At 34.7% G+C, this 18,087-nt stretch overlaps 1 protein-coding gene and 1 non-coding gene across 3 annotated transcripts in view; both read left to right on the top strand.

Moving 5' to 3' along the window:
- The window catches only part of MOB4 (MOB family member 4, phocein), a 44,289-nt gene extending 28,901 nt beyond the window's left edge, over positions 1–15,388 (top strand). For both annotated transcript variants that reach the window (XM_047870313.1, XM_047870312.1), the window contains 6 exons: positions 1,307–1,407; positions 5,759–5,801; positions 5,990–6,076; positions 11,964–12,043; positions 13,097–13,208; positions 13,333–15,388. In XM_047870313.1, the coding sequence (XP_047726269.1) occupies positions 1,307–1,407; positions 5,759–5,801; positions 5,990–6,076; positions 11,964–12,043; positions 13,097–13,208; positions 13,333–13,464 (555 nt within the window). In that variant the 3' untranslated portion in view covers positions 13,465–15,388. The remainder of the gene's footprint in view (positions 1–1,306; positions 1,408–5,758; positions 5,802–5,989; positions 6,077–11,963; positions 12,044–13,096; positions 13,209–13,332) is intronic.
- LOC125174197 (U6 spliceosomal RNA) lies at positions 7,389–7,497 on the top strand. The gene has a single exon (XR_007155323.1). It is a non-coding gene; the product is annotated as a U6 spliceosomal RNA (small nuclear RNA).
- Positions 15,389–18,087: the final 2,699 nt, after the last annotated feature.

Genomic DNA, 18,087 nt, shown 5'->3' with positions numbered 1-18,087 from the left:
TGTGCCTAACTACCAAACTCTTTTGGGGATCACCAGAGAATACTAAAGAATCAGTCTCCACCCCATTTTTGGTAAATTTTTTCATCCCTAATCCCCCATGGTTTTAACATTTCAGATAAGTAGTATCTTTATCCTTGACTTCAAGTAATGTAGTTTAGGAAAAGACAGTGAAAATTTGTTAAAAACCTCCTATGTGCCAGGTCCTAATACTAAAATTTAAAACAAAACTGAGTCTCTGTTTTTTGAGGGAGATATTAAAAAATAAATAAATGCTATTTATTGAATAAAAGCAAAGACGAGTGTGTTGGGGGAAGGGGAATTTGGAAAGGATTGTATGGAATTTGAGTTGGCCGGTGGAAAAGGTAAAGAATTTGGTTCTGTCTATTTGCGAGAATCAATTTCATGCAGAACTTTGGAACTTGAGATGGGGTCAGAAAACCAGGGAGAGTAGTTTAAACAGGCATTAGAGAATCATTAAAATCTTTTGAGCAAGCTTTTGACAGAGTAATTTTCAAAGAAAGGTTGCCTGAAAATAGGCAAAATACATTGGCATAACAAGGCCTTGTAGTTATTTCTGTAATTAGATATCTTAGTCTTATTTAGCCTGTTCAAATTTTAGATTATTTAAATCATAGATTGCATGAAACATTAAAAAGATCTGAAATTTTTATTTAATTTTAAAAGTGAATGTCCATGCCTTTTTTTAACTTAGCTTTTCTGCTAGTCATTTTTTGTTTTTTAAACACTTTATTGGATACCACATACCCTAAAATCACCCATTTAAAATATACATTCATGGTTTTTAGTATATTCACGGGGTTCTACACTATCACCACAGTTTAATTTTAGAACATCTTCATTCCCCACCAAAAGAAACCTCATTCACATTAGCAGTTATCTCCATTCTCCTGTCTCCCCTTCTTTCTCCAGTCCTGAACAACTATTTTTTGTCTCCATGGATGTGCTGTTCTAGATAATGCATATTAATAGAATCATGCATTATGTACCACAGTTATATGGTTTACATTTTATGTCCTTGTGAAAATCATAGTTTCACTTTTGATCACACATCCAATCCTGGTAAGTACCATATCTGCATTTATGTGATATATCTTATCCCAAAGGAGTTGAGTTGGAGAAGGTAAGGGTTACCTCCTGTCTTCTGAATTACTTGATTTCCTGTTATGTGTATAACCTAAAAAAGTTGAAACATAGGAGCAATCATGGACTCAAAAATTAAATATATTTTAAGATTTACCATGTACTATAGTATGTTGATTAATTATGAGAACTTTTTTTATTATAGTATATTCAGCAGAACATAAGAGCAGATTGTTCCAATATTGACAAAATTCTTGAACCACCTGAAGGCCAAGATGAAGGTGTATGGAAATATGAACATTTAAGGTAAGTCTTTATAATATATCAAAATAGTAGTAGTATTTCTATTAGTAAAAATAACCTTTAATGCTGATGATTATGAATCATAAATAAAATCATTTTGTAATTGCAGACTAAAAAGCTGAATTCTAAAGTTTTTGTGTTTTTGGTATTATAAAGTTTTCAACTTTGTTATTCACTGATTTTTTTTTCTAATTTATGGATTTGGCATTATTATCTTTTTACACAATTTTTCTTTTTTTTTTTTTGGAAAAACTATTTAAATTTTTTTAAACATTTATTTATTTTTGAGAGACAGAGACAGAGTGCAAGTGGGAGGTGGGGAAAAGAGAAAGGGAGACAGAATCCGAAGCAGGCTCCGGGCTCTGAGCTGTCAGCAGAGTCTGACGTGAGGCTCGAACTCACGAGCTGTGAGATCATGACCTGAGCCGAAGTCAGATGCTTAACTGACTGAGCCATCCAGACGCCCATGAAAAACTATTTTTGAGAGAGAGAGAGATTGTGTGTGTGTGGGGGGGGGGGGGGGGGGGGGGCGGAGAGAGAGAATCCCCAGTAGGCTCCTCACTGTCAGCATGAAACCTGATGTGGGGTTCGAACTCCCGAACCATAAGATCATGACCTGAGCTGAAGTCGTATGCTTAACCAACTGAGCCACCCAGGCACCCCGCCCCCCCTCCGCCCCCCGGCCTTTTTGAGTAATCTCTATACCCAGTGTGGGGCTTAAATCCATGAACCCAAGATCAAGTTGGTAGCATTCTTACCACCTGAGCCATCCAGATGCCCCTATAGAGTTTTTCTTAAATACAAATTATTCCTTAACCACAAATACATTGTTTCTATTTTTCCACTCATGATAAACTTTATTTCTCTATAAAGTTTATTTCACTATAAAGTAACACAAGATTCCAGTGTAAGCTTGGTGTCTGATGAGTTGCCTGTTAACTACTGTGAAGTGTGGTAAATAAAAATTAATTGTAAATAAAAATTAATTGTAATTCTGAAGGAGTTTGGGGACTTTTGATGATGCCCTTTGAATGAGAAAATTGATGACTAGTGAATGACTAGTTAACAAGAATTAACTTTAAAAGCAGCTTAATCCTAGGGGTGCCTGGGTGGCTTAGTTGGTTAAGCGTTCAACTCTTGATTTTGGCTCAGGTCATGATCTTGCAGTTTGTGAGAACGAGCCCTGAATCAAGCGCCAGACTGACACTTGCTGTCAAAATAAATAAAAATTAAAAAATAAGTAAAGGCAGCTTAATCCTGAAGTTACTAAGTTATTTCTTGAAGTTGCAAGCTTCTCTGTAAACGGGAGCTGAGATGAGTTGGTAGGTTAAATATAAAGAATGTAGCTAGAGATAGATGTTCATTAGGGTTTGTAACTTTTTAAGTTAATTTTTAAATAATAAGTGAAATTGAAATAGGACTTTTCCTGCATAAATTAGACCACTTTTTTTGTGATGAGTCCCACAAATTGTAGACTGGGCACTGTTTTTCAGTTTGGTTTGGTTTGATCTGGTTTGTTTTGGGGTTTTTTTTTGCTACAGACTTGTTATATAGACATTGCTAAGACATAATATCTTGTCATAACAGTCCAGCAATTTCAGGATGCTAAGACTTCTTTGTACTCTGCTGGTTTCTTAGACAAATCACTTGACTATTTGATCTAGTGTTTTTAGAGATTTTATTTTTAAGTAATTTCTGCACCCAACGTGGGGCTTGAATGCACAACCTTGAGATCAAGAGTCACATGCTCCAACAACTGAGCCAGCTGGGTTCCCCTGACATAGTTTTTTTAAAAATACATCTCAGTGCATAATTGAAGGTATGAATATGTAGATATTTTCCCATTCTTATAAATCAAAATAGCACTTTAGATTCTCTGCTTTTTTAAATTTTATTTTTTATTAAAAGATTTTTTTATTATTTATTTATTTATTTATTTATTTATTTATGAGAGAGAGAGAGAGAGAGAGAGAGAGAGAGAGAGAGAGAGAGGCAGTGACAGTGTAAGCAGGGGAGGGGCAGAGAGAGGTAACAGAATCTGAAGCAGGCTCCCGGCTCTGAACTGTCAGCACAAAGCCTGATGCAGGGCCCGAACTCATGAACCATGAGATCATGACCTGAGCCGAAGTCGGACATTTAACCAGCTGAGCCACCCAGGCACCCCTCTGCCTTATTTTAATCAGCTTTGAAAATAACTACTTACTTACCTGTTAGGATTAATGATGAAAATAAGTGGGGATTTTTTTTTCACTACAAGCATAATCCTAACAAGTGAGGGCTGATTTTAGCATATAAGATTTTAATTTCAGATCTAGGAAAACCTTTTCCTCCATATTTAATTAGACTATAAAATATGCAGTATACCAAACTTATAAAATCTTTCTCATGCATATTCCATTTGTCCTGGTGCTGTTATTTTTAGTTGTTTTTTTTTTTTCCTGAATATTAGCCACTTTATTTTGGTTTCGTATTTATGTATTAAATATCACATATATATTCTTTTGTGTCTTCATCATAGTGTATATATCTTTATAGTTGACCAAGAAGAATTTCAAAAGTAGCTTTTTGAGTTTTTGCATGTACTTGATGTAATTGATTTGAGGCTTAATACTTGCTCTTATTGGTTAATATTGTTGATTATATTATGATGTTAATGGGACTTCATTCAAATCTCCCACTAGCCCATATGGAATCTTTGTAATTGGAAGAGATGCTCCTTCTTCTGAGTGGATGCAATCCTATGTATGACTTAAGAGATTAGAGCATAGGCTGGATTTCAGCTCTGGCTTGTCTCTTCAGCTGCACAACTCTATATGTTAGCCCTATATTGAATTAACTGGAAGCTGTTAGATTTGCACTGTGTGCCACAGATTGTACCCATAAACACTGCCAAATCAGTTAGCTTAGTTTTGCTGTTGGCCATACGTGAGTTAAAGTAGATGAGAAACTTATTTTTCACCACCTGTCTTTATTACCACTTAGTGGAAAACAACTTGAAAATTTGCATGCAGCCTATAGATACAGGGCAGTAGAGGGTGATGTGGTGATTCAGAAATAGTGTTATTTTAGTGATCTAAGAACTGCATTATTGTTAGGGATCTGGAAAGGAAATACATTTACAGAGAATTGAAAATTTGACTCCTTATTTGCTTTCTTCTATAGCTTTTCTTTCATATATGTGTGGGGTTTTTTGTTTTTTCCCTTCTGGGACTCTCCTTTATCTTCTAACTAAGTAGGTTTTAGTTTTGCATTTGTAGGGAACCACACTGTTCTCATTTGTTGGGGAAACATAATACTGATTAATTAGGTAAGATTTTTAGAGGGGATGTGTTCAGTATTTTGACAGCTATTAAAGTAAGTTATCTTAGTGACATAGAGGATTGATGGTCTTTTCATATAAAATAACAAGTTTGTCTAAAAATGATGATCTCAATCTTACACAATTTCCTCTATTCTTCACTTATTAAAAAACATTTTGAACACTTACTATGTTCCAAGAATTGTTCTAGGCTTTATAATTCTGTTTGGCAGTTTTAGAAGAGTATCATGAAAAAATGCTACAATCTACTAAGTGACCAAAAAGCAAGATAAAAAATTGTGTATGATTTGGTCCCAATATAGTTTAATCTTTGCATAGAAAATCAAATTTGTATGTAAGTAATAATTAACTTTTGGGAGAGGTGGTAGAATTACGAAGGACCTTCTTATTGTACATTATATATTTGATCATATTTAAAGTTTTCATAAGGAACATGTTGTTTGTAATCAGAACAAAGTTTGTAGAATATTCAGGTATTTAAAACATCTAGTTTTATGTTTGTATTCAGATAAATACACACATGATGTTTTACATAACTGGAATCTTACTGTAAATATAAATATATACCCTTTGTTTATGTATATACCAACATTTTGCTACTGTGCAATTGCTGATTATTTGGAATGTTTCAAAAAAATTTCATATTTTCTGTCAATGTCTTTATACATTTATCTGTATGTCTGATTATTTTATTAGAATAGATTTCTAGGAGAATGACTTTGTAAATAAAAGTATATACTTCCGAAGCATTTTGTAACTATTTCCAAATTCAGAAAAATTCTACCAATTTCCAGTGTATAATTATAATCAACTCACTGGAGGCTGATATTGAACATTATTAGGGTTGTTAGTTTTGGGTTTTGCATACTAATCTCTATGCCTTTGTACAAAATATGCCATGTAAATTCAGATGGTGTTGACAGTGGTGACGACAAAGGAAGGATGGTACTGATGGGATTCTGCTTTTACAGTTAGTATTCTGAAAATAATGTGGAGGATGGATAAGACTTTTCATTTATATATTTGCATTTTTAGGCAATTCTGTCTTGAACTGAATGGACTTGCTGTCAAACTTCAGGTAATATTTTCTTTAAGTTAAAGCTATTATTTAAAGTACTGATTTTTTCTGTTTTTGTAACATTAGGTGCTCCCAAAGACTCACCCAACATTTCTAATTATTCTGTACTTTTACATGGGAGTGTAGTAACCCAAATGATAGACTTTTTCATTGTTTTACATATTAAGAAGTGTAACTATTTCTAACAGAGTGAGTGCCATCCAGATACATGTACTCAGATGACTGCAACTGAACAATGGATTTTTCTTTGTGCAGCTCATAAGACTCCAAAAGAGGTGAGACATTATGAAATAGAATGCCTAATAAAATCATCATAACCTAAATCTCTCCATGAGAGTGGTCAATAAATTTTTAGTGTTTTAGTTCACTGTTTATTTTGCTGTTTGGCTTAGAGTTCTTTGTTTTAAGTTTATTGCCCCACTGCTATTTTAGGATTTATGATTATCATTTTTCATAATTGGATAATATCATGGGCTAGAACTCACTTTATGATTCATTGCCTATTACAGAATAACATCTACCATATGATGCTGATAGCTACTGTATAATGGATGAGATATACATGTTTAGTTTTTTGGTTCAGTTATAATTTTTTTTAATGTTTATTTATTTTGAGAGAGAGAGCGTGCACAGCAGGGAGGAGCAGAGAGAGAGAATCCCAAGCAGGTTCCATGCTGTCAGCACAGAGCCCGACATAGGGCTCGGTCCCATGAACCATGAGATCATGATCTGAGCTGAAATTAAGAGTCTGGTACTCAACTGACTGAGCCACCCAGGCGCCTTGTAATTTCTTTTGATAGGAATAACTGTTGGTGATTACAAGTTGATGAGTTATCTATTAAAGAAATGGTTGTTTTTGGGCTTTTTAACTTTATAGGTCAGTATTTTTTACCTACTTTTTTTTAATATTTCTTTTTTTTTTTTAAGTTTATTTATTTTGAGAGAAAAAGTGTGTATGAAAGTGGGAGAGGGGCAGAGAGAGAGGGAGAAAGAAAATCCCAAGCATATTCCACACTGTCAGCACAGAGCTTGTCGCGGGGCTAGATCTCCCAAATCATAAGATCATGACCTGAGCCGAAACCAGACACTTAACCGATAGAACCACTCAGGCACCCCTTATATTTCTTACTATTTGTTTGAAACCCACCATAATGATTTTCCTCTTCATAATTGGCCCTACATTGAAAAAGTTATTCATGTTGTTTTCTCCTCATTTAGTTTTTGTCATGGTGAGAGTATAGGAAGTAGCAATTGTTTATAGAACATTTTTAGTTACAAGTAATTCCTTCATATTATCTAATATCCAGTACATATTCAGTTTTCCTTAGTTATTTCAAAAGTTGCAGCTAGTTTGTTTAAACTATGCATTGCATTTTCCTTGATCTGCATTCCTTTTAATCCATAGTATTTTTTTTTTTTTTTTTGGATACTTAAACTCATTGAAAATAATTGGGGTTAGGCCAATTCTGCAGAATTATAGACTGTCAAATGATCATTTTATTGATAGACCTCTAAGGCTTAAAGACAAGTGACTTTCTGTTTGCAAAATTCACATCTGATGTTCTTTTATTTGAAAAGGCAAGTTCTCTGCTCGCTTCGGCAGCACATATACTAAAATTGGAAGAACGATACAGACTAGATTAGCATGGCCCCCGTGCAAGGATGACATGCAAATTCGTAAGCGTTCCATATTTTTAGAGCCTAAATGTCCATCAGCTGATGAATGGATAAAGAAATTGTGGTTTATATATACAATGGAATACTACTTGGCAATGAGAAAGGATGAAATATGGCCCTTTGTAGCAATGTGGATGGAACTGGAGAGTGTTATGCTAAGTGAAATAAGTCATAAAGAGAAAGACAGATACCATATGTTTTCACTCTTATGTAGATGGATCCTGAGAAACTTAACAGAAGACCGTGCGGGAGAGGAAGGAGGAAAAAAAAAGTTAGAGGGAGGGAGCCAAACCATAAGAGACTATTAAAAACTGAGAATAAACTGAGGTTTGTTGGGGGTGGGAGGGAGGGGAAAGTGGGTGATGGGCACTGAGGAGGGCACCTGTTGGGATGAGCACTGGGTGTTGTATGGAAACCAATTTGACAATAAATTTCATATTAAAAAAAAAATGAAAAGGCAAGTTCTCCAAAATAAGAAGTATCTGGTACTTGTCTAAGCAAATAGACAAGTTGACTTATTGGACGACTTATTTGGATGACTAATTTCATTCAGGGTGTTACTCTTTTGGTGTTAGTTAGTTGAAGCAATATTATCATTTTATATATGGGAAAATCCACATAGCAGTTTTATTGATAATTTATTGATATCGGCTACATAGTATAGTGAATTATGTGATAATTGCAATTAGGAAACTGAATCAAGAAGGCTAGTTTCATTTTGGCAAATAGTAAAGATGCATTATTCTCACTTTAGAGTGGAAAAGATAACCAGTTTGTGATGTATTATGAGATTTATACGGACTGACGTTGTCATATTTGCTTTTTTTCTTGATTAGTAATATAAGATAGGATGATTATCAGCATTAGGTCTTGTGAATGAGTCTTAGAATTGTAACATTGTTTGCTGAAGACCAGCTCCATTGAATTGTGTCAAGGGAGGATGAATGATGGTGGCATTTTCAAGTGGTAAGTTGTATGCAAAGGAATTTCTTTAAAAATACAAAAGAAAATCTTGAAAGGACACTTTATGAACTCTTAGAATAATTGTGTAGTCAGGAAATAATAGCAACTAATAAATTAGGAACTAAGAAAGTTGTTCTTACAGATGAAAAGAACAGGGAAGATTGTAAAGAGGCAGGGTACTCAGCACCAATGGTGATTTTACTCAATGTTCTTGAGAATTAAAGAGTCATTGCAACAGATAGAGTTAATTGTACATAATGACTGTGACAACTTGTTATCAACAACAACTTGTTATCATCTGCTAGCCCTTTCAGTCACATGCAGACTGCAGTAGCATTATAAATATATATTTGGCAAAATAGAATTTATAAAAGCCTGTGAACAAATTCCTTCTTATTTTGTAACCTTGTATATTTTGCTAACTTTTTGCTGTTACAAATGATACAAAATAGGATTAGTTAATTGGAGAGAGATGGAGGGAAGCAGCTAAAACAAGATAAAACCTTTCCCCCAACTCCAAAAAAGTTTTTTTTTCTTCCAGTAACCAATCAAAGATCTAAATTTATGCTGATACAATAGTAGTCATGAACCACATGCAGCTACAGAGCATTTAATGTTGGTAGTCCAAACTGAGATATGCTCAAAGTATGAAATAAAATACCCTTTCAAAGAGTACAGAAAGACATCAAATATCTCATTAAGAGAGAACTAGGTAATCTGTATACAAAAGAATGAAGTTAGACCCTTAACTCACACCTTATACAAAAATTAGCTCAAAATGGTTCAGAAACCTAAATATAACAACTAGAATTATAAAACTCTTAGAAACATATGTGTAAATCTTCATGGTCTTGGACTAGGCAATAATTTCTTAGATATGACCCCAAAAACACAAGTAATAGAAGAAAATATTCAGATTTTATCAAAACTAAAAATTTTTTTTGCCTCAAAGGACACTGTCAAGAAAGTGAAAGGACAGTCTACGAATGGGAGAAAATATTTTTTATAAATCATATCTCCGATAAGGGTTTGATACCCAGATACATAACTATTGCAACTCAGCAATTAAAAGACTACCTAGTTGGGGTGCCTGGGTGGCTCAGTCAGTTAAGCATCCAGCTTTTGATTTCGGCTCAGGTAATGATCTCATGGTTTGTGAGTTCGAGCCCTGTGTCAGGCTCTGTACTGATAATGTGGAGCCTGCTTGGGGTTATCTTCTCTATCTCCCCTCTCTACCCCTCCCCTACTTGCGTGCACTCATGCACTTGCTCACTCTCTCAAATAAGTAAACTTAAAAAAAATGAAGATTACCCAGTTAAAAATGAACAAAGGATTTGTATAGACTTTTCTCTGAAGAAGATAAACAAATGGCCAATAAGCACATGAAAAAATGCTCATTAATCATCAAAACCACCCTGAGTGGATAAATGGAATGTACAGGATGGAATATCATTCAGCCATAAAAGAGAGTGAAGTTCTGATAACATGCTACAGTGTTGATGAACCTTGAGGACATTATGCTGAGTGAAATAAGCCGGACACCAAAGGGTAGATGTTACATGACTCCACTTACATGAAATATTTATAAAGAGCAAATTCATAGATGTAGAAAGTACATTAGAGGTTGCTAGGGGTTGGGGGATAGTGGACATGGGACATTATTGCGTAATGGTTTACAGAGTTTCTGTTTAGGATGATGAAAAACCTTTGGTTGGAAATACATAGAAGCGATGGTTGCACAATAGTGAATGTAATTAGTGCCACTGAGTTGTACATCTAAAAAAGGTTGAGACGGGAGGGAGCACCTGGGTAGCTCTGTCGCTTCAGTGCGTGACTTCAGCTCAGGTCCTGATCTCATGGTTGGTGAATTTGAGCCCCACATCAGGCTCTCTGTTGTCAGCATGGAGTCTGCTTGGGATTCTGTCTCTCCCTCTATCTTGGCCCCTCCCCCCCCCCCCCCCCCACTGTCTCAAAATATATAAACTTAAAAAAAAAAGGTTGAAATGGCAGAATTCATCTTAAATGTATTTCACCACTTTTTTTTTTAATGGAAAAAGAAAAGACACACCCCACAATGGCGTACACTTCACCTACTAGAATGATCAAAATATAAGAGATAATAACAAGTGTTGGCCAGGATGTGGAGAAAGGAGCATCATCATACAATGCTGATAGGACTATAAAATACTGTAGCCACTTTGGGAAGTAGTTTGGAAGTTCTTTAAAATGATAAGCATAGTTACCATATGACTTAGTAGTTCCACTTTTAGGTGTATACCTAAAAGAAATGAGAACATATGTCCATACAAAACTTGTACACTGATATAGTCACATTATTCATGATAGCCAAACATGGAAACGACCAAATTTTCATCAACTGAAGATGAGTAAATAAACAAAATGTGATACATGCACACAACGGAATAGTGTTCAGCCATAGAAAAGAATGAAGTCTATGAGGGATTACAGCATTTTTGTATATATTAAAAACAAAGTTTAAAAAGACTTTGAATCGAAAAAAGAGGTAATATTCATGCTGCACTATGGGTGAGCCTTGGAAAAATGCTAAGTGACACAAAAGGCCACATATGACTCCATTTTTTAGAAAATATCCAGAATAAGCAAATCCATGGAAAACAGAAAGATTAATTGTTGCTTCAAGTTAGGGGGAGGAGAGATTTGGAAGTGACTGCTAATTGATACTAGGTTTCTTTTTGGTGTGATGAAAATTTTCAGAAATGTAGTTGATGATGGTTGCATAAATTTGTGAATATATTAAAAACTTTTGAGTTTTTATTTTATTTTATTTATTTTATTTTTTAAATGTTTATTGTTGAAAGAGAGAGACAGAATGTGTATGGGGGAGGGGCAGAGAGAGAGAGGGAGACACAAAATCCAAAGTAGGGTCCAGGCTTTGAGCTGTCAGCACAGAGCTCAACATGGGTCTTGAACTCATGAACTGTGAGATCATGACCTGAGTTGAGGTCAGATGCTTAACCGACTGAGCCACCCAGGTGTCCCTGAGTTGTACATTTTAAAAGAGAAATTTTGCCAGGGCCCCTGGGTGGCCCAGTCAGTTAAGCATCCACTCGGGTCGTGATATGAAGCCCCACATCGGGGCTCAGTGTGGAGCCTGCTTGAGATTCATTCTCTCTTTCTCTGTGTCTCTCTGCCCCCTGCTCCCCAAAGCAATAAACATTTTAAAAGAAATTTTATGGTATGTGAATTACATGTTTGCTAATTTTTAAATACCCCAAAGAAGTTCATTAATAATTTTTGTATCAGTTATATGTTGACGTAATTTGGGGTAGATAAATAAATTATATCATTAAAATTAATTTCACCTGTTCTTTTTTAATGTAGTTTTGTTGTAACATTAAATTTTATAGTCATTCTGATATTGTAAGACGTTTTTCCTCAGACATACTCATGTTTTTGGAATAAGACAAGTATTTCATAACAGACCTCATGCAAGAGGTAGAGCTCTATGTTGATGCATTTTTTATATCCTTTCCTTTATAGTGTCCTGCAATAGACTATACTAGACACACACTTGATGGTGCTGCATGTCTTCTGAATAGCAATAAATATTTTCCCAGCAGGTAAATAAAACTTGTAAACATGGTGTTAAACTTTTTTGGATTTGATTTAAAAGGTTGATGTTTTTATTAAAACAAACTAGGTTGCTGCTTAATGAATTGTGTTCTTTAAACTTTTTTTTTTTTTTTTTTTTTTTTAGCTATTTTATATTTAGCTAGTTGAGAATTACTCAAATTTTGAAATTAAGGTTGTGGTTAAACTAAAAGCAGCAGGACTTGGCTCGCAAAGCTCACAGGCCAGTTTAGTCAAGGGTACTTCCTGCAGGGCTGTCCCTCTTCTGCTTTAGAGTTGTGGTATTTACACACTTAACTTCTTGAATCTCTGTGATAGAGCTAGCCTCCTCTTAGACAGCATGCCTGAAGAGCACAATTTCCTAAGTTGGACTGGACTGCTTGTTTTTGAAGGATTCCTTATCCTTGCTTACAGATTTTTAAGATCTGGGAAGAAGGCTCTGCATATTGTAATATATTATTAGTGAGGTTTGTTACTGGCCTTTTATTCTATGAAGACACTTGTTATCAAATGGATAGATTTGGAGATTCCCCCCTGCTGCCCCAAATATCAACTTCAAAGAGCTCATATAAACTATGTTAAAAGATACTATTTTTTGCTTCAGTATCCTGTATATATTTTTTAATATCAAAAATATGCAAGCATTTTTTATTTGAAAAAATCAAATTCTGTAGAATAAAGCAATAATTCCTTTTAGTAGTTTTAATCATCTGTAGTGTACGAAGTGTTAATGTGGTAAATGTTATGTTCTAGGAAATTTTGATTTGTTGGGGATTTAATTGCATTGAACTTTCATAAAGTCTCAAAGCTTACAATACTGAGTATCTTGGGCACTGTGGTTACGTAGAAAGAGCACTGGCCCAGGAGTAAGGAACAGGGAGGGGTCCTGGTCCTGCTCTTGCCACTTATTAGCACTGTGACCTTGCACTGGTCACTTTTTTCCCCAAGGTTTAAGTCTCCACACTTGTCAATTGAGAAGATTAGACAACATTGTTCCTAAGATCTGTCCAGCTCTATGAATCTGATTTCTTTCCTATTTCTAGGGTTAGCATAAAGGAATCATCTGTAGCAAAACTAGGATCAGTATGCCGTAGGATTTACAGAATATTTTCACATGCTTATTTTCATCATCGGCAGATATTTGATGAATATGAAGTAAGTATATTTCACTAATTATCCTGATGCATTCTTATCAGAATGACAATAATATACATGGATGTTACATGTAGGCTTTTTTGGTTTTGAATAGTAAAATATCTTTTTTTCTTCCTCCCTACAGAATGAAACATTTTTGTGTCACCGGTTTACTAAATTTGTGATGAAATATAATTTGATGTCCAAGGATAACCTGATCGTACCAATTTTAGAAGAGGAAGTTCAGAATTCAGTTTCTGGGGAAAGTGAAGCATGAAGGGAATCATACAGAAAAAAATGTACTGATCACATAATTAACAATAATTATGTACTGTATATATATCGTTTAGACACATCAATCATGTATCCATATTATAGTTTCTTTGTTTAGTATAGGTTTTTGTATGCTGAGTGTTGCCTTTTAAAACGGGAAATACTTTTTAAGTTATTCATGAGCTGTATATTCACCAGTGTGGCACTCATGGTTTTTAAATAAGATTAGTATTATCTGTTTATAATGCCTGTTAATAAAAGAATTTACAGTTTGGTAAAATTGCTGCTAAACAATCATTGGATCACAATCCTCATCAGATAAACCTGTCTATGAAAAGATGAGTGAGCTTGAGGTTTCGTACAAGCCATTTACTAAAGAAATAGTAATATTTTCCTTTGGTTTTACCCCTAGTTTAGATATTCTAGAAAATTCTGTAGTACATAGTTCAGTCTTAACTGTTAACTTTTCAAAAATGAGATGAAAGTGTTTTCAAATTCTGTTTATAGTTTTTGATACACATATATGATTATGTGTATAATCCAAATATAAATGCAAATGAAGTATTAGTAATACCTAAATAATTTTACTGTGCTACATAAAGTATATTCTAGACCAGCATACTTGGAAAGGACTTACCTTTCTGCAGCAGTGGACTGTTAGATACAAGATGATGATAATGATAAGGCATGTAAATGATGTTCCCACTGGAAACCTGCCCTGCCCTTCTCATTTCCCTTAATTCCTTACCCAAACTACATTAGCTGGGAAGCTTTTCACCAGACTGTGATTTAGTGTGGCTTATACCTATTTATATTTCTATTAATTGCTTACAGATTATACCTCATATTAGCAATTACATTACACTACAGGAAAAATGTATTGGCATAGGCTCTTGCTTATCTTTGTTTTGCAAAATTGTTCTAATTACGGAAAGCACTCTTTAAGATAGTTTGATTCTTCCTGTTAGTAATATTAATCTTTTCATTTAACCATCTAAGAAACATTTAAGAGTTGAAAAATATTGTAGTATTTATTTTACATCCCTTCCCCACAAAGTTTATGTTTGAATTATATGCACATGTGAGTCTTTTTTTGCAATAATTCACAGCTTCCAAGGTTGTTGAATGGTCATACATTTTTTTGACTTTGTTATAATTCAGTATCTTGAGAAAGATTCAACTGCAGATTTTACAACCTTTTCATCTACTGAATGCAATTTTTAACAAAGCACTGGAGTTCTTATTGCTAAACTGGTTGTAATGAGGCACTAAGGGCAAAAAATTATACATGTAGCGAAGAAAATATTTTAAATCCATCTCTTGAACAGAATTAACAAATGAGAACTTTTTCATTTAAAGGGGTTATTTTGAAATGAAGATGAAAATGTATTCATCTTGATTTTTTTTTTTCAAATTTAAGGAAATAATTTATACCATACTGTGCAACAAAGGATGTGTAGCAAATATGTAGGAAATAGCAAACTGAGTGTGTATGTATATATTTATGCCTTTCCAAGCCTGGCAGTGTATTTGGCCTTCAACAGTGCTATCCCAGCAGCCAGTCGTTACTTTAACTCACAACTAACTATCTTTTTAAGAAGTTTTGTGTTCATAGTGAAAGCAATGTTGACTTTGAAATTATGCATTTATATTAATGTCACTAGAAACGAATGGGAGTAGTAATTTTTACACAAACTTGCTAAATATTGAGAGACTAAACTACTAAGTTAATAAATTTTATATAGCAATGTAGCTGTTCTCTCTAGATGGTGTCTCACAATGGATTTCTGTTGCTTGATTATTTTCATAGTAAACATTTGAACTAAGGCCGTGGCTGGGATTGGTGATCTGGCTAAGTATATTGAAACACATTCTGAATAATAAGACTTGGTGTTAACGGGGAAATAAAGTATGTTTTTTCTTACTCATTCCATTTTCCCTGTACTGTGTGTTTGGAATTGATCATAAAAAAAAATACCCCAAAAAGAAAACATCAGTTTGTAGGCTTGCTTTTGTATTCACATTGAGGTCTTACTCATACTCATTGTACCATGAAATTGACTCATTGTACTAGGTATAAGACCTAAATGAAACAGTTACTGTTTTTCCTTATTACTCTTTACAGAATTTTGAAAATACACATGTATGTACATAAGTGGTATTAAAAAATTAACCTGACAAAAGATTGATTTATACAGTAAATCTAAGAAAGGAGGAAAAGAAAACTCGCAGTTCTGTGCAATAAGGAAATTAGGCTGCACTTTTTTTTTTTTTTTGATTATCCAATATAGATCACAAAATTAAAACTTTCCATGAATTTTGCTCCTATAATCAACTCACTCTTAACTCACTCTTTCTCCTGTCATAACTGGGAAAGTAGCTAACTTTATGTTTCTGTAAGTATCCTAGTTCTCTTTTGTGTGTACATTTTCCCTGACTTGAGGTGTTAACTTTGCATTTCTCAGTTTCTCAGTTAAATTCTTAATGAGTTAATGCTTTCTAATAGAATCAAATTAGAAATCCGTGATTACATAGGGCAGCTGGGTGGCTCAGTTGGTTAAGCGTTCAGCTTTGGCTCAGGTCATGATCTCACAGTTTTGTTCGTGAGTTTGAGCCCCATGTCAGGCTCTGTGCTGACAGCTGGGAGCCTGGAGCCTGTTTGGATTCTGTGTCTCCCTTTCTCTCTGCCCCTCCCCTGCTTGTGCCCTGTCTCTCTCTCTCTCTCTCTCTCTCTCTCTCTCTCTCTCTCAAAAACAAACATTAAAAAAAAATTAATCCATGATTACATTGTTAGCAAGGATAATGTTACAGTTTTTTTAACTTGTTTTATTTTTTATTTTTAAAAATTTACATCCAAATTAGCATATAGTGCAACAGTGATTTCAGGAGTAGACTCCTTAGTGCCCCTTACCCAAATTTAGCCCATCCCCCTCCCACAATCCCTCCAGCAACCCTGAGTTTGTTCTCCATATTTATGAGTCTCTTCTGTTTTGTCCCCCTCCCTGTTTTTATATTATTTTTGTTTCCCTTCCCTTATGTTCATCTGCTTTGTCTCTTAAAGTCCTCATATGAGTGAAGTCATATGACATTTGTCTTTCTCTGACTAATTTCACTTAGCATAATACCCTCCAGTTCCAACCACGTAGTTGCAAATGGCAAGTTCATTTCATTCTTTTTGATTGCCGAGTAATACTCCGTTGTTTATATACACCACATCTTCTTTATCCATTCATCCATCGATGGACACTTAGGCTCTTTCCATACTTTGGCTATTGTTGATAGTGCTGCTATAAACATTAGGGTGCACTTGTCCCTTCGAAACAGCACACCTGTATCCCTTGGATAAATACCTAGTAGTATAATTGCTGGGTTGTAGGGTAGTTCTATTTTTAGTTTTTTGAGGAAACTCCATACTGTTTTCCAGAGTGGCTGCACCAGCTTGCATTCCCAGGGTAATGTTACAGTTTTAAACCCACTAACTGATGTTAAATTCATTGTAATAGAACTAATTTGTTTTTTCCCTGGGTATTTTGCCCCGTGATGACAGTGTTTTGCCTGAAGGCTTCCTATAATTTTATTTGCACAAATTCTACATTTTATTTATACTTAAGTGTAGTTAAAAGTTTTCCTGGTGTTTTTCCTTGCTATGCAAATGTTTTAGTAAAAGTTGATTTTCATTTCTTGGATACAGCTAATTGTTGACTAAGACACTACCGATGTTTAACACATTTAGCTACTTATTTGAGATGGTCTAAAGATCTAAGTGTGGCTTCTGAAAAAATAGGCATTATTAGTGTGGTATACACAATAAAACCAGATAACTGCCAAGTGAAACCACTAGAGGGTTAGATTACTCATCTAAAAGATTTGATTAGGAGCCTCACTCTTAACATTTGGGGATACCTGGTATTTTATGTGGACTGGAAATCTAACTGCTTCATTTGTTTGATTTTTCTGCTATTTACATTTATTTTTATAATACTCAAAGCTTTATATCAAATGGAAGAACCTAATGTAATTAAGCAGAGAATACTAATTTTGACTACCTACATTCCCAAAAGTTAAATACAATTGACATCCTGCACTTCTATCCATGAAGTTAGTAAGAAAATGTTCTATTTTTTTTTTTTTTAATGCTTTATACATTGTTTTAAAAGATATTAGGGGCGCCTGGGTGGCTCAGTGGATTGCATGTCCAGCTCTTGATTTTGGCTCAGGTCATCTCAGGGTTGTAGCCACACATCAGGCTCTGTGCTGAGTCTGGAGCCTACTTGAGATTCTCCTTCTGCCTCTCCCCTGATCTCTCTCTCTGTATCTCTCTCTTATACATTTTAAAAAGTAAGAGGTTGGGGTGCTTGGGTGGCTCAGTCGGTTAAGCATCCGACTTTGGCCAAGGTCATGATCTCACTGGTCCCAAGTTCGAACGCCAGATCGGGCTCTGTGCTGACCACTCAGAGCCTGGAGCCTGAGATTCTGTGTCTGCCTCTCTGCTCCTCCCCCACTCACACTGTTTCTCTCTCAAAAATAAACATTAAAAAAAAATTTTTTTTTAAGTAAGTTTAAATCAAGTAGGAATGATGGGATTGTGTCCTCATATTTTTCTATCATATCCCTCAGAGATAAACTG

The sequence above is a fragment of the Prionailurus viverrinus genome, chromosome C1 (assembly GCF_022837055.1).
Source record: "Prionailurus viverrinus isolate Anna chromosome C1, UM_Priviv_1.0, whole genome shotgun sequence".
Taxonomy (NCBI): Eukaryota; Metazoa; Chordata; class Mammalia; order Carnivora; family Felidae; genus Prionailurus; species Prionailurus viverrinus.
This window is presented reverse-complemented; position numbering and strand designations above follow the sequence as displayed.